We start from the raw sequence: 15,321 nt of genomic DNA on the forward strand, positions 1-15,321 counted from the left end.
TGCATGCTGATTGGGGGATCATTTGTCTGCTCTGCTTTCTTTTGCCTCGCCGGAGAGAATGCCAACGATTTGTCTAGGAGAACACAAAGGATTGAATTAAATTCTTATCAGGAATACAAACTCCCCTGCATCGAGCAGTTGCCTGATTAACAGTTTGCCTCATCGAGTGCAAAGAACAAACAAACACTGCTGTTTCACTGCAGTCTTTGCAGGTGCATTTTCACACTTGACATGAAGGTGTGTGCATACAGGCATTACTGGAGACTTCTAACAAGTGATCTAAGTGAGCTAGTGTTCCTATGCGTGAAGGGTATCTGTTCACAACTCTGGAAATATCTACCCTAACGTACTGTTATGTACAATTTGGTTATAGGCCGGATGGTTGATAAATGTGTGTTTGTGTTAACAAATGTGTTACTATGTAAGAATGTGAAATAAGTGTGGGGACGTGAATAACTCTGCACTGCACTTTATATACAGCACTATCCATGCACTGTCTGTCCTGTGTTGTCCTGTTTTTGCCTGTTTTTGCATTTGTATTGTACTTGTTTTGTTCATATATATGTGAAAAAAGCATAAATGCACCTTCTGTAATGCCAAAGCAAATTCCTATATGTGTCAAGCATAATGGCAATAAACGTTATCTGAATCTGAATCTGAATCTGAGTCATGATACCAGCAAGACCGTTTTCCAGGAGTTCTCCTCCTCAGCATTGCTGCCTTGTATTGCTCATTGTGTGTTTGGTCTCTAACGACAGCTTTTAGGCAGTCGGTAGGAACAGTAGAGGGCGGCAGCACAGTCTTATGGCGTACAGCTCAAAACACGGACTAGCATGGAGCCGCAGAAACCCAGGAGGAATAGAAAATGAGGCATAGTAGATTTGCAAACAGTAAAGTTCAAATGAAAAGGTTATACTTAATATTGAATGACTTGGCCGTGCCTTCGGGGGTGTTTTGATTAGCTCCTGTGTCTGTGTGAGCAGTATGTCAAGAACATACAGAAGTCGCTGGTTTTAATTTCATTTTTCATTTCATTCAGTCTTTACTTTCTAACCTACAGGGGTTTACCGCGCACAGTGTGATCTACTGTAACAGATGCCAGTGATATATAACATTGTGTATAGTACACATACATTGCATAATTCAGTATAACACAATATGAATCACTGTCACTTTAAATGCTCTTAGATTCATGTTCACTCGTGCTATTTTAGGCCTTGCGCCTATAACTTGGGACTGCTGTGATAGTGCCTGGACAGCAACAACATACAGGCTTTTGCATAATTTTCCCCAAGAATAATTTCGACAGAATCACTCTCAGCACCCTCACTAATGCCAGTGACACGGCTCCTTGGCACCGGTGGCCCCGCTTGCAAGTTTGAGGATTTAATATGAATGAATTATTAATTACCATAATTCAATCATCTCAATCCGATTGTTCTAAACTCCTCTCCGTGTTGCCAAGGCACTTCATATTGAACCATCCAGACAGTTTTTAATCAACTGGCTTTGATCGGTCTGACAGGCAAATTCATTTATCAGATGGATATTTCCCTGTGGAGGATTGGCTTTGGAAGCAAAAGTATTACTTGTGATCCGGTGTATCAGCGAGAGAGAGAGAGAGAGAGAGAGAGAGAGAGAGGGGGGGGGGGGGGGTAGTCCCAAACACGGAACAACATTGTAAAAAGGCGTCCTAGTGAGTTGTATGATGAGACTCGAGGTCGGCACTGTGGTGAGGTTAAAAACAAATCAACAAACAGCACAACCACCAAACAAATGCACTCAAACATACTGTAGGTTTTAAACACTGTGGGCCGGTTTCACAGACAAGGCTTAAGCCTAATCCTAGACTAAAAAACATCTTCAATGGAGATTTTACATTGAAAGTGTGATTTAGTCCAGGACTAGGCTTAAGCCTTGTCTCTGAAACCGGCCCACATGTGTTTATTTCAATTGTTTAGTATAGCCCTGGGGAATTTAAGTAGCAAATGTATACAATAGCAAAAGCGGCTAAATTGAATATTATATTGTGTGCTTGTGCGCCACAAGGTCATCTGGGACGTACAATGCAGTGGTTTTCATACATGTTATTGGTCTGTTTACAGTATTCAATGGAAAATGAAATGTACAGTGTATCATGTGATCAGACATACAAAAACATACATAACATAGTATGTATAGACATACATAAACGTTGAAGAAAAGGAGCCACATAGGCAATGTCTCATTAAAAACCCAGGGGACATAGATCAACGTTTCACTCTTAGTACCCTTCCTAGCCACTAGAAGGCATTAAGCTGATTGAATCCCAACACAAATAGTTGAGCAGTGGAAGGATGTCCCTATTCTTTACTCTAGTCCTTCTCTCAGGCTTCCTGCTTTGGTTGCCATGGAAAGAGAGCACCTTTTCATGTAGGTCACATTCCCTAATAACAGTTGATTCGTGAAATCTGAAGAAAAAAAAATCACATTTTACATTTTACATACTTAAATGTGTAAAATGAAAAAAAGGATAGATAATAAAATGCTGTTCCTCTTGATTCTGCCACATTGACTTTCAACATCAACCCATGTTATGTGTGTCTGCTCCTCTCCACATATACCCTTGCTTCCTTACCCTTGACAAAAAATATGTCTGAGAAAAGATAAAGTAGAAATTGTTCCATTAAGAGCATCCAATTATATTTCCCCTTAATTTGTCACTACACTAATTGCTGCATATAATGTGACAGTGAGCTAATTGAGTGTAATTACAGCTTCACTGATCTGTAGTGCCTGATTGACATTTAAATATGTTGTGTGAGCAGACCAGCAATTAGAGATACATGCAGGAATAGTCATAAGGACCTTGAGATTCAATCAAGAAAATAACTGAAGAAGAAGATAAGAAGTCAAACTCTTAAACGCATATTAATCAGATGCTCGGTGAGTATTTGTGATCTGGATCATGATCTGCATTCTTCCAACCAGACCAAGATGTCTGACATTATAGATCTGTCGTCTCAGAGGATCCATGGAGCTATGTCAGAACTGGAATCAGAACAACCAAATTTGCGATAATTACTGATGTTCAATATCCCCCCCTCATAGATAGTGATCGATAACATCTCTGCCGGCCTGGGGAATCCCCTTACCTTTGATTCTCCCCGCAAGTCTTGGGTTTGCGAAAAGGTCTAATTCTATACAAATCTAAGATCAGTCGATCCTGTGCTAGCCCTGTGGAGATCAGAGGCCTGAGCAGGTTGTCGCCTCGTTGATTGGCTGAATGAACAGCTCAGAAGCCTGCCTATTGAGTTGGCTCCCCCATCGTGCACTGTCGGGTATCCCCATCTTATCCCTGTCTTATCATCCCTCAATAGTCTGCTCTGCCCAGCAGGCTGGGGAGGCCTCCCTTTGTTAGCCTGAGGAGGCCCTTCTTCCCTGAGAGGAGTACAGCAGTCTGTACCGGCCCTGTGGTTGTCAGCACCTGTGCCCTTCATTCATTGCAACTCAGAGCCATTAACAGAATACAGAAAATGGAGAGAGACAGAACCAGTAAAACCTAATATAGGCTATACAGGAAGGATACTACAGGAAGGAAAATACAACAGTATCTGCGCCAAATGTACTCCTGCTTCAAATGTTTATTTTATTTTAAATATTATCTTTCGCTTTAGGCCTATTATCTCCTTCCCTCCTCCAATCCCCTTTCCTTCGTAAATAACCTTTTGTTTCCATGTCTGGTGCCCTATTCCCTTCCAGGTTGGACACGGTTTCCTTTTTTTTGCGGTGCCAAGGCGGAGCCGTCTCCTCCTCGCCAGCTGGTCAAGGGTCTCCTGCTGCCCTCCAGGGCCCCCAGCTCACTTCCTGCTTTCTCCCACACCTGTTCCTGTTCCTGCCTTGGCAAAGCAAGGATGGAGGATCCTGAGAGCTTGGAGACCAGCCATCTGCTTCCCAACTCTGCCTGCACCATTTTACCCCTCAATCCCCGGAGCCTTTCTCTCTCATTCTCTCTCTCATTCTCTCTCTCTCTCTCTCTCTCTCTCTCTCTCTCTCTCTCTCTCTCTCTCTCTGCATCCCGGTTTTTATTGCAGCCCTGAAACCTAGCTGGAGCTGTAATGGATTGGCCTGCAAATCCCGAAGCCGCCCATGGTGGAGAAGAGAAAGAATATGGTGTCTTGCAATCAAGTGCGTGGAAGCCACCCTTACCCTAGATAATATGGTGTATCACTGTATGCAGAGGAAATACACAGCCCCATAGAACATGCTCTTCAGCATCCTGTGGTGTACAAATAAAGTGGCTGTAGTAGGCTTCATGCACACTACTCCAGTCAGGTACACGAATAAGTACAGCACAACCTTCTTATGGGTTGTTTTGGGTGACCAATAGATACAATACTCGGCAATCAATGTTTAGATTGTATTCACAGGCTTGCTTACAGTCCCGATGATGCACTACAACTCCCACGATGCCTGTCTTCTATTTGATGTGACAAAAGTGCGCGGGCTTGGTCCCTGTCACGATGATGCACTACAACTCCCATGATGCCTGTCTTCTATGCCTGACCACACGTGCGCAGGCGCGGACGGTCTGTTTTGTAAAATGGCGGCCTAAAGGCGGTTTTGAACACAGTCACAGAACCGCTAAGCTAGTGACGACCAGCCGGCTTTCATCCAAGTCAGGATCACTCGGGGAACTCGTTTTTGCTCTTATCGGGTAGTTATTAAACATCTCGTTCAGGAAAAGGTATGTTTTATACGTTATATATAATGACATAATATATGAAAAGTATGTTATGTAACCGGTGTGACGTTAGCGGTTAGCTAAGTAGCCTAGCCTAGGTAAGGTAGCAGCGCTGCTAGGAGCTACACCGCGAGGCGCTCTAACCCTCTGACTAGATGTAGATATATATACATAACGGTGTTACATTACATATAGCAGACTGCTTGTAACTGCGAGTTCTAAAGCCACGTGTTCGACCGTGTAGCCACGTGGAGCTAGCTGGCTAACTACTTTGCTTGTTTATTTTTCGAGACCAGTCTAAGACAATGTCACGTGTCAATGATCTAAAGTAGCAAACTCTGGAAAAGTGGCCGAGTTAATTGTCCTGTCTGTCTGTGTCCCCGATCTTGACGTGTATTGATTGACATCCAGTGTTGGCTAGATCTGTTTTCTACACGCACGTTTACTGTCGACTGTTAGCTATATATGCTTGGCTCGTTTGCAGGAGATATTGTATGAATAGCTCATATTGGGACTATTGTGCGTTAATGATCTGTAGTCCTGATTGTCCACACGTCATACGTTCCTCGAGACCACTCGAGTTCGCACTTGGTGCGAATTCCGAACTTTACTTCTTTTACTTTTTACAGGCCAGGAAACAACCCGCCGCTATCTCTCGTTCTATTGACATGGCCAGTGTTGTCAGATTGGACACCGGTTGAATGAATTGATCAGAGATTAAACCGACTGTTTACTGTCGATGATGAGTGTTGACTTGTAAACAATGCTTTTGTGCTGCTGTTTTCCCAGAGAGCAAAGAGTTGTGATGGCAAAGAGGATCGCTGACAAGGAGCTGACTGACAGGAACTGGGATCAGGAAGATGAAGGGGAGGAGGTGGGTTGCAAGATGACTTCTGCTACAGTTCCAGAGCCCCCCTGCTGTGAGATGTGTGGTTGCATTATTGCTCACACGTTCTCAAGACAGGCGTGGTTAATTGGCACTGGTCTCTTTTTGATATATGGTGCAGTGGAGGTAGACATTTAAGGATGTGGCTCATTGCAATGCATGGAACGGCCTCAGACACATCTTTGAATTCCTCATTCCATGCATTGCAATGAGCTATGTCCTCTGATTGCTGGCTCCACCAGCCTCCCCTGGTGTCATGCAGACGCCAAGTTTGAGCATCACAGCAGATAACAATGAATACTAACATACATGCATGTGTGTGACAAACAGTTTTCATGGCAACATTCAGAAAATATATGGAGGATCAAGTCAAGATCATGAAGTGTAATTTCCTTTTCTTTTTTTTTTACACTGCGTACTTCAGGCAGGGATGTTTTCAATCGCAAGTGACGATGTGATGAAAAGCAGGCCAATCAAGAAGGCCAAACGTCGAAATCCCGGCGCAGAGGTAATGTCCCTGAAACGATCACACATGCATGCAGGGTTCCCACGGGGCCTTGAAATCCTTGAAAGTTTGTGAATTTGACAAAAAGAAATCAAGGTCTTAAAAGTTTTTGAAAATAGACGGGTCATTGAAAGTGCTTGAATTCCCCCCTCTCTTTCTCTCTCTCTCTAAAAATATATATATATTCAAAAATGTTTTACTTAGCTCCTCTTCTCTGTATTGCTTAACTTGACACATATTTCACAATATATTGTTTTGTTTTGCTGTGCTGTGGTAGAGAAGGCAAGAGACCATCTAGTGTTCACACATTTAAGCCTCTCTTTTTAATTATTGTCTGTGAGCGGATAGTTCTTATTATATAAATTCTCATCTAGATCTGTCTCAAACTATGCCGTGTTGGGTCCTTGAGGGAATTGAGTCTTGAAAGTCCTTGAAAGGTGCTTGAATTTGATGTTTCAGAAGTAGTGGGAACCCGGTGCATGCCGCCAGGCAGGGCAGGGTTACCTCAAGTTCATTCAGACGATGCTTCCATGCCAACACTCTGACATGCCTTTGTCTTGTACATCATCTCGTTCAACCTTGAATAATCCATGAGTTTCCTGTCTTTGCCCCCAGGGTGAAAGCGCAGGAGCTTTTAAAGTCTTTAAAGGGTTCTCTCTGGCCCTGACAACGCCGTCTGCCGGAGGTGGAGTCACAGCCTTTTCTGGGTTTGGGAACGGCACCGGTTTCAAAGGCCTTACTGGTCTGACCAATGGAAACAGTGGCGCTCCTGCCTTTGGTGGCTTTGCCAGCCCTGCTACAGCCACCACCACCCCAGGTAAGGGAGAGTTTAGGCTTCACTCATCAGAGAGTCGTAAACTGCATGGTAACACTTTTATTGGGGTTCATGGGTAAATTATTGCATTTTACATTTACATTTTTAGCATCTAGCAGACGCCTTTATCCAAAGCAACTTAGAACAAATACGTTTGACTATGCAAGTGATTCATCTATCCACCAGTCATAGCAGGAAAAATAATCTATGCTCAGGCCTGGGGCCATTGGCAGTCGTCGTGCTAGAAGCAGGAAGATCTTTTTTTTTTTTTTCCATTATGACACTGGGGAAACAGTACAGGGGAGTAGTAGATGTCTCAGGAGGATCCCAAGCAGTAGGAAAAGGGTTCTAGGCATTTTGGCACATTAAAAACAATAGATCTAAGTAAAGAAAGGCCTGTATATCGTAATTAGGGATGCACTCAAACTAAGGAAACAAGTGCGTACGGGCAATTTATTTATTTATTGCCATTTTTTCTACCATTGCTTAAATTAAATAAATATAGCTTTTTATTCATGCTTGTAGGCCTATGTTTGGTAATGTAAAATGATAATGATGACCAAACACCATCATTATCACGTGTTTGAAATTGTATATACTTAATGTTACGCAATATTTCCTCATTTCATGAAAGATGTAAAATAGGCTACTGTGATCCCATCAGTTTCTAGTGATCGCTTAGCTTAGAAGTCACAAAAACGGATGCTCGTTGTCGTTCAGAGAACAGATGCCAAACTGCCGACATGTTTGCTGTAATATGACTTGGCAGTAGGCACTAGTTAGTAGGCAGTCGTCCGTCAATGCTCATGTCATTCACAGAACAGCATGGGTTGCTTGCACTGTTTGATCACGTCATAAACGTCTTGTTGTCTGTTCGGTAAACATTCGGTCTTTCCCCACATTCAGACGAACACCGAATGTGCTTTTTGTGCTATTTTCTGCCAAATACGTTCGGTTCCTGAAATGTCTGTGCATTCCTAATAGTAATGGTCTTTCCCAGCTCTCCCCCCCTCCTCACCAGGATTCACCAACATGTTGCTTTCCTTAATGGGATTGATGGTACCTGTAGTGTTAATGGGATTGGAAAGCATTAAGTGATGGGATTTCCTGCAGATGTCGGAGGCATAATGCCACCTAGTTTATTATCCCACTCAGTTCACTCTGAGCCACCCTTATGGAGGATATAGGCTCTCCCACTCAGTTCACTCTGAGCCACCCTTATGGAGGATATAGGCACCTGGTTTATTATCCCACTCAGTTCACTCTGAGCCACCCTTATGGAGGATAGAGGCTCTCGCACTCCTTTGAAAAGGAATGTTCATTTTATGTCAGCTACCAGTGGTGGTCCACTGTTAATATGTAATTGAGTTGAAAATCTTCCATTGTTGAAGGCTGGGGTGGGGAAGCGGTGGGGGGGGTATCTGGCATTAGTGTGTGTGTGTGTGTGTGTGTGTGTGTGTGTGTGTGTGTGTGTGCACCCGATGTGGCCTCCCGTCTCTTTCACTGCACGGTGCTTGAGGGCAGAATGACAGAGCTGCAGTGCTCCAGTCAGCCGAGGAGGACCCGTGGGGGAGGGGTGCTGTCACAGCCGCATAGGCACACAGCCCTCCTCCCCCTTCTCCCCCTTCCCTACTATTAAACACAAGCCAGGCTACCTCTGAGGTATTTCTGCTTCTCTCTCTGTGCAGCAGGAGTCAAACTCCCTCTCTCTCTCTCACCCCCCCCCCCCCCTCCCCTTCCTCTCTCTCCATCTCTTAGGTTCATTAACATTCAGCGGTCCAGCCTCCACCACCGCCGCTGCATCTGCCGATGACATCACAGCCAAGCAGACCAATGGCTCCGCCCCCAGCCTGGCTCAGAGCTCCACCACCACCACCAGCAGCAGCAGCAGCAGCGGCAACAAGGAGTACAGCCGGCAGCTGACGGCGCTCAACTGCTCCGTGCGGGACTGGATCACCAAGCACGTCAACGGCAACCCCCTGTGTGACCTCAACCCCATCTTCAGGGACTATGAGCAGCACCTGGCCAGCATCGAGAAGAAGTACGGAGGCTCAGCCTCGGCCGGAGGTGGGGGGGCCGGGGGGGCGGGGGCCAGCGCCTCTTCTGCAGCAGCAGCAGGAGGCGGCTCGGAGAAGAGCAAGGCGCCGGGGGAGAAGAAGCAGGGGGGGGCAGGGGGGCTCCAGCCGACCGGCGTCGTAGCCCAGTTCTCCAGCGGTAGCGGTGGCAGCGGCTCGGTAGTCACGGCGACAGTACCGACGCCAGCCGTCACCCCCCCGTCTTTGTTCTCGTTTGGCAAGGACAGCGCCGCAGCCCCGGAGAAGACTCCGGTCCCCGCCGGCATATCCTTTAGCTTCGGCCAAAAGGTGGACAGTGCGGTGCTGGGCTCCCTGGGGTCCGGGGGCGTGCCCACCCCCAGCTTCTCCTTCTCCTCCACAGCCTCCTCTCTGTTCGGGACGCCGGGCTCCGCCGCCTCACCCGCCTCCGCCACCTTCTCCTTCAGCGGGGCGAAAACCGAGGCTGCCGCCAAGACTACAGGTACGCTACGGGGCAGGGGGGGGTTCATGTGTTCAGTTTAGACTACAGGTATGGGGCAGGGGGGGTTAATGTGTTGAGTTTAGGGCAGTTTGAAGTGAACTCTCTACCATACGTTGTTATATCAGCACCTTTCTAATGTCCCACAAACACAGTACATCACTTAATTCATGTTTGCTGTTTGCTGTGTAAATGTTATTTTCATTTTGGCATGGTATACCAGTAGTCATTTCAACTAACTTCAGCTACAGAACTGTAGGTTAAACATCTTGACTTGTTCAGAAATGTGAAGGCAGTACCTAAGTCAGTTCACAGATTTTGTATTTGTACTAGATTTAGGAATACATGTACAAAAATAATCATAACAGACAATTGCAATGTCAGTTAGTTAATTATGCCTATCAATTCTACTGTTAATATGAGACATTTGCTCATATTCAAATTAAGTAATGTACGCAATAACTGAGCTTAGTATATAACTGCTGAGCAAAATGAATACAATGGTAGTCTGCATATTGCCAATTAGCTAATGTTGTTAGTGATATGTTTGAAGATAATGAATTGCACTAATGAACGCTGTGTGTGATTACACCTGTATGCAGTGGAATTTTTGTAACAATAAGAAATAGAAAAGATACAGAGGATTATGTAGGTTAATCTGAAGGATTTGCTTGAAATTAAAATAGAATAAATAAGTATCGTGCTTTGAGGAAAGTTAGGCAGTAAACCGTAAAAGATTAACTGGCTAAAATAACTGGTGTGAAACATCAGCCGAAATATGTCTGGAAGTAAATCAGCTGAAACAGAACCTATGACCTGGATCCATGGTCCAGAATCATTACCCACCAAGGACGGGACGCACTGAGATATGGACACGAATGAAAGCTTTACAAAATGTAGTTATATAAAAAAACAATAATATATAAAACATTTATTGACATGGTAAACTTGCTCAGAATGCCAGTTTGTGAAAGGCTATTGCAGGGTCATACGTACGTATGCATGTATTATATTATTTATGTAGTGATGTATGTTCAGTAGTGATATTATGTAGTGATGTATGTTCAGTAGTGATATTATGTAGTGATGTATGTTCAGTAGTGATATTATGTAGTGATGTATGTTCAGTAGTGATATTATGTAGTGATGTATGTTCAGTAGTGATATTATGTAGTGATGTATGTTCAGTAGTGATATTATTTATGTAGTGATGCATGTTCAGTAGTGATATTATTTATGTAGTGATGTATGTTCAGTAGTGATATTATGTAGTGATGTATGTTCAGTAGTGATATTATGTAGTGATGTATGTTCAGTAGTGATATTATGTAGTGATGTATGTTCAGTAGTGATATTATGTAGTGATGTATGTTCAGTAGTGATATTATGTAGTGATGTATGTTCAGTAGTGATATTAACATCACCGTGCCTCTTCCTCTGCAGCTGAGAACGGGGAGGAGGAGTCAGAGGAGCCTCCCAAACCTGAGGTCAAGGAGATCAAGGAGCAGGACGCCTTCTATTCCAAAAAGTCAGTCTGGGTTTGATAGTGTGTATGGTCCAGTCACTCTGGGTTTGATAGTGTGTTGGCTTATGGTCCCGTTATGATTGATGACTTGAAAAGTTTCCTAAGTCTTACACATTCAATCTAGAATATTTATCTTTTAAATAACATCTTATCTATAAATATCTTATCAACATCTGTCTTATAAATATTTGACTAACTTGTTAATGTTCATAATGATGTCAGAACAAATAATTAAACACACAGTAAATATTTACTCCTTTATTACACTGTTTGTGTTGCTTTCTCAAAAACAAGGTTCAATATTTGTATTTAAAATAGTAGAATTTAGAATGTATTATTAGAGATGGCTTTGCCACATTTTTGATGTGCAATTAATTAGATGAATGGAAGAAAATTCTACTGTAACGATAAGGTCTTTAGTCCGTTTAACATCAGTGTGGAGGATTGATTGTGATGACATTTGATGTTTGTACTGAATTCAGAAATCAGTGTCGGTCGGCAGATGGACTGATGGTGCTGCTCACACTGATCTCAAAATGACATCTGATTTTGAGATTTGTTCTCTCTCTCTCCCAGGTGCAAACTGTTCTACAAAAAGGAGAGTGAGTTCAAGGAGAAGGGGGTGGGCACGCTGCACCTGAAGACCACAGCAGAGGGGAAGACACAGCTGCTGGTGCGCGCTGACACCAACCTGGGTACGCTGATCTACAACATTTAGGGGGGGCTTAGCGGGTTAATCGTCGACCACGTAACCGCAGGGTTCCCGGTTCGATTCTGGCTGCGGACATATCCTGCCTGACATGTCATCCCTCCTCTCTCTCTCACCCATCCTTCCTGTCAAAATCTCTACTGTATCTGTCAATAAAAGGAAAAGTATGAGTGGCACTGCCCCACTCAGAAAAATTTGCTTAAATTTTATTTTATTTACAACATGTATTTATTTTTATTTTTTAGATTAGATTTTTGACGCTTTTAATCCAAAGCGATTTACAATTACGATTGACTAATTACAGGGACATTCCCCCTGGAGTAACTGAGGGCTCAGTGCCTTACTCAAGGGCACACTAGTGATGGTGTTTCAGGCGGGATTTGAACTCACAACCTGTGTAGTCCAGCTCACTATCCACTAGACCACCACATTTTTAAAGCCTAAGCTGGTGACTGACAGTGTTTTAGATCTGTATTGTCAATAGTCATCCAAATCTAACGTGTACACACTGTAACATTGCCGTAAGCCTGTTAGACCAGCTTAAACAATGGTTTTGGCAAAGAGTGACCATAATACTCACTGAAGGATTAAGGTCATGTTAGAAGCTGCCAAACTTTTACTCCGACGCAATCATTTACTGACAAAACGTTTCGACAGCAAACTGCTTTCTTCTCCAGGGGTTTCAGGGCTTCTGAAAAGGAATGTTTACCTGCCTGTTCACATCGCCCTACACATCATCTCTGTTGCCTGGGTTTGGAAGTCTCTAAAGCTGCGTTGGAGAACCCTCCTGATCGATCCTTAACTCGTCCTTGTCCTCTGGCTGCTGCTGTGCTTTACGTGAGGGTGTTACAAAACACTCTCCCTGTCCCCCTAGTGGCCGTAAAGCGGTACTACCGCACACAATATTTGCAGTCTCATTCCTCCACAACGTTGCTCGGTTTCTGACAGATGTCTTCACATCTAGTTGTCGCTCGGCTCCAACTGGTGTGTATGGGAGAGGGAGGGAGAGAGAGAATGCTTAAATCTAATGCTAAATCTAGATATAGTAGCAGTATACAGAGTAGATTGTCCTACAAAGACTTAGATTTAGATTTAGTAATCTAAAAATTTATTAGACTCCTATACTTTCTTTTATTATTTTTGTTTCTTTTTATTTTACTATTCGATCTTTTCAGTTTGTAAAGCGTCTGAGTGTCTAGAAAAGCGCTATATAAGTCTAATGTATTATTATTATTTTAACAACGACCTTTTCTCTGTGGTTCCCATCAGGAAACATCCTGCTGAACATCATGGTGCAGACCTCCATGCCCTGCTCCCGGATGGGCAAGAACAACGTGATGGTGGTGTGCGTGCCCAACCCGCCCGTGGACGACAAGAACCCCACCAGCCCCGTCCCCATGCTCATCCGGGTCAAAACCACCGAGGACGCCGACCAGCTTCTCAGCATCCTCCAGGAGAAGAAGGGTTAAAGTTCCCTCTGCCCCTCCCTCCCTCCCTCCACCCTCTCACCCTGCTCAGACTTCTGAAGACCCACCACCACCACCACAGCCCAGTCCAGGCCATGATATTTTAACCTAGACCCCTCCCTGTGTCCCTGTCCTATCCTCCCAGGCTCCCTGTCTCCCTGTCCTAGCCCTCCCTGTCCTGTCCCTCCCTGTCCCAGGGCTCGACATTAAGGCTTGTCCGCGACAAGTACATTTTATGTTCGGACAAGTGGACTTCCTCCTGCAGTTGTCCGATGGACAAGTCAAAACTAAAAAAGTAACTTGAGCTCTCGGACAAGTACAAGATAAGTTCACTTGTCCGAAGGACAAGTACCTGAAAAAGCTTAATGTCAAGCCCTGCCTGTCCTGTCCCTCCCTGTCCCGTCCCTCCCTGTCCCGTCCCTCCCTGTCCCGTCCCTCCCTGTCCCGTCCCGCCCTGTCCTGGCCCTCCAGACTCCCTGTGTCTCCTGATGATACAGGCTTGGCCTGGACCTGCCCAGCCTCATGGTCACATGGTGAACTCATGGCGGTTTTTTTCTCATCACACACACACACACACACACACACACACACACACACACACAGATAAAGTCCATGTTTTAACTGCATGGATGTACAGGTCACTTTTTTTCTTATTTTTTTTTTAAATGACAAACAAATCGGTTTTCATACTGTGAAATGGGTTCCACTGTCTCGCTCCTTCACGGTAATATTGTGAATGGTTCATAAATTCAGACTAACTTGTTACGGTGGGGGAAAAAACCATAAACCTTGTTGATGTTTGTGTCACATAACCCTAACCCTATGTGAAACAAGACGTTAGAAAATAGTTTCACTATTCTGGACTCAGTAACATTCCGTCGGGTTTGAATACTGCTGCTATTGTTTTTATTTAAGATGAGAGAGAGAGAGAAGCAGGTTAGATATTTTAATTCTAATGTTTCATTAGATACATGAATTTCATTCATACTGTTTTTGATTTAGTTCTGGGTCGCCCAGGGGAGAGATTCATCCCAGTTTGAATTGGACTATGTTCAGTCTGAATGTTTTATATACTTGCTATGTCAGATTTTTTCTCAAAGAAATAACATGACGAGTTGAATAATAGCAAGCCGTGTGGTTATACGTGTGCAGAAATGTTGCTTCTCATCTTGTTTGCGGTCAAAGGCAGCCATCCATGTTGACTGAGTTAACGGGGGGGGGGAATACTGTAGCTACTAAACCCTGGGTCAAAGTAACAGTCACTTTACACCTCTACACCTTGAGGACCGTAGAGATGAAGAGGTTAGAACTGAGTTTGAAGGTGTAAATGACTAGACGTTACCCTGCCCCCCCCCCCTCTACACCCAAACCTGATATCCTGTGTGGATGTTTGATATAATTCAGAGTTCGTGTGTTCACTGTTCAGGCATTTTGCTCTGTAACTATTTATTGTAGAAGTAAGGTCTGTACCCCCAATATGATCCTTATAGTACAAGTCCTCCCAATTTCCCCCCATTTTTTAAATAAGTCCTCAGTGCAAATGGACCCAGTAATGCCCACTCCTGGAATAGATGTCTCCCGAGCACTTAAGACCCTCTCAGGTGGTGTGTGCAACGTCTGTTCTCAACATGGCAGTGTGTGTGCCACGTGGACGTCACATGTATAGATTCTGTTCATTTTTTCCAAGTGTCCTTTGTTATCGCCTTAGAGAGACGGTGAGGCATGCAATCATCGATGCCTGATACATTTGTAGAGTCATTGATTGGGGAATAAATCGATACACCAACTGATCAAACTTGTCCCTTGTTTTTCATTTTTTATTGATTTTTAATTGCTGGTTGTGGTGAACTTTCAAATGTTAGAAAAAAAGCCAGGGTTTCAACTGTAATTCCAACAGAAAGTGTGTAATACCTGTAAGTGCCACATGGGGGAACCCTTGCTGCTCTAAGACAGTTCTGATTTCCCTTAGTATTATAGCATGATATAGTATGATAGAATTATCTAAGGAAAAAAATAATGATATGATATCATACTATACTATCATATCATACTGGGTATCCACGGTGTCTTGAAAAGTATTAAGTTGATAAATCAATTTTGGGAAAATCAAGACCCTTAAGTATTAAAAAGTCTTATCACGATTTTATGAGGTCTTGAATTT

General features: G+C 43.9%; 1 protein-coding gene across 1 annotated transcript; it reads left to right on the forward strand.

The window, feature by feature from the left end:
- The first annotated feature begins 4,585 nt into the window (after positions 1–4,585).
- nup50 (nucleoporin 50) lies at positions 4,586–14,938 on the forward strand. Its single transcript, XM_080538188.1, has 8 exons — positions 4,586–4,726; positions 5,513–5,597; positions 6,034–6,117; positions 6,730–6,931; positions 8,687–9,463; positions 10,904–10,988; positions 11,562–11,680; positions 12,964–14,938. Exons 2-8 carry the CDS (start codon positions 5,529–5,531, stop codon positions 13,161–13,163), a joined length of 1,536 nt encoding a protein of 511 aa, XP_080394314.1. The 5' UTR covers positions 4,586–4,726; positions 5,513–5,528; the 3' UTR covers positions 13,164–14,938.
- Positions 14,939–15,321: the final 383 nt, after the last annotated feature.

The sequence above is a fragment of the Nansenia antarctica genome (genome assembly GCF_963989245.1).
Source record: "Nansenia antarctica genome assembly, chromosome: 8".
Classification (NCBI taxonomy): Eukaryota; Metazoa; Chordata; class Actinopteri; order Argentiniformes; family Microstomatidae; genus Nansenia; species Nansenia antarctica.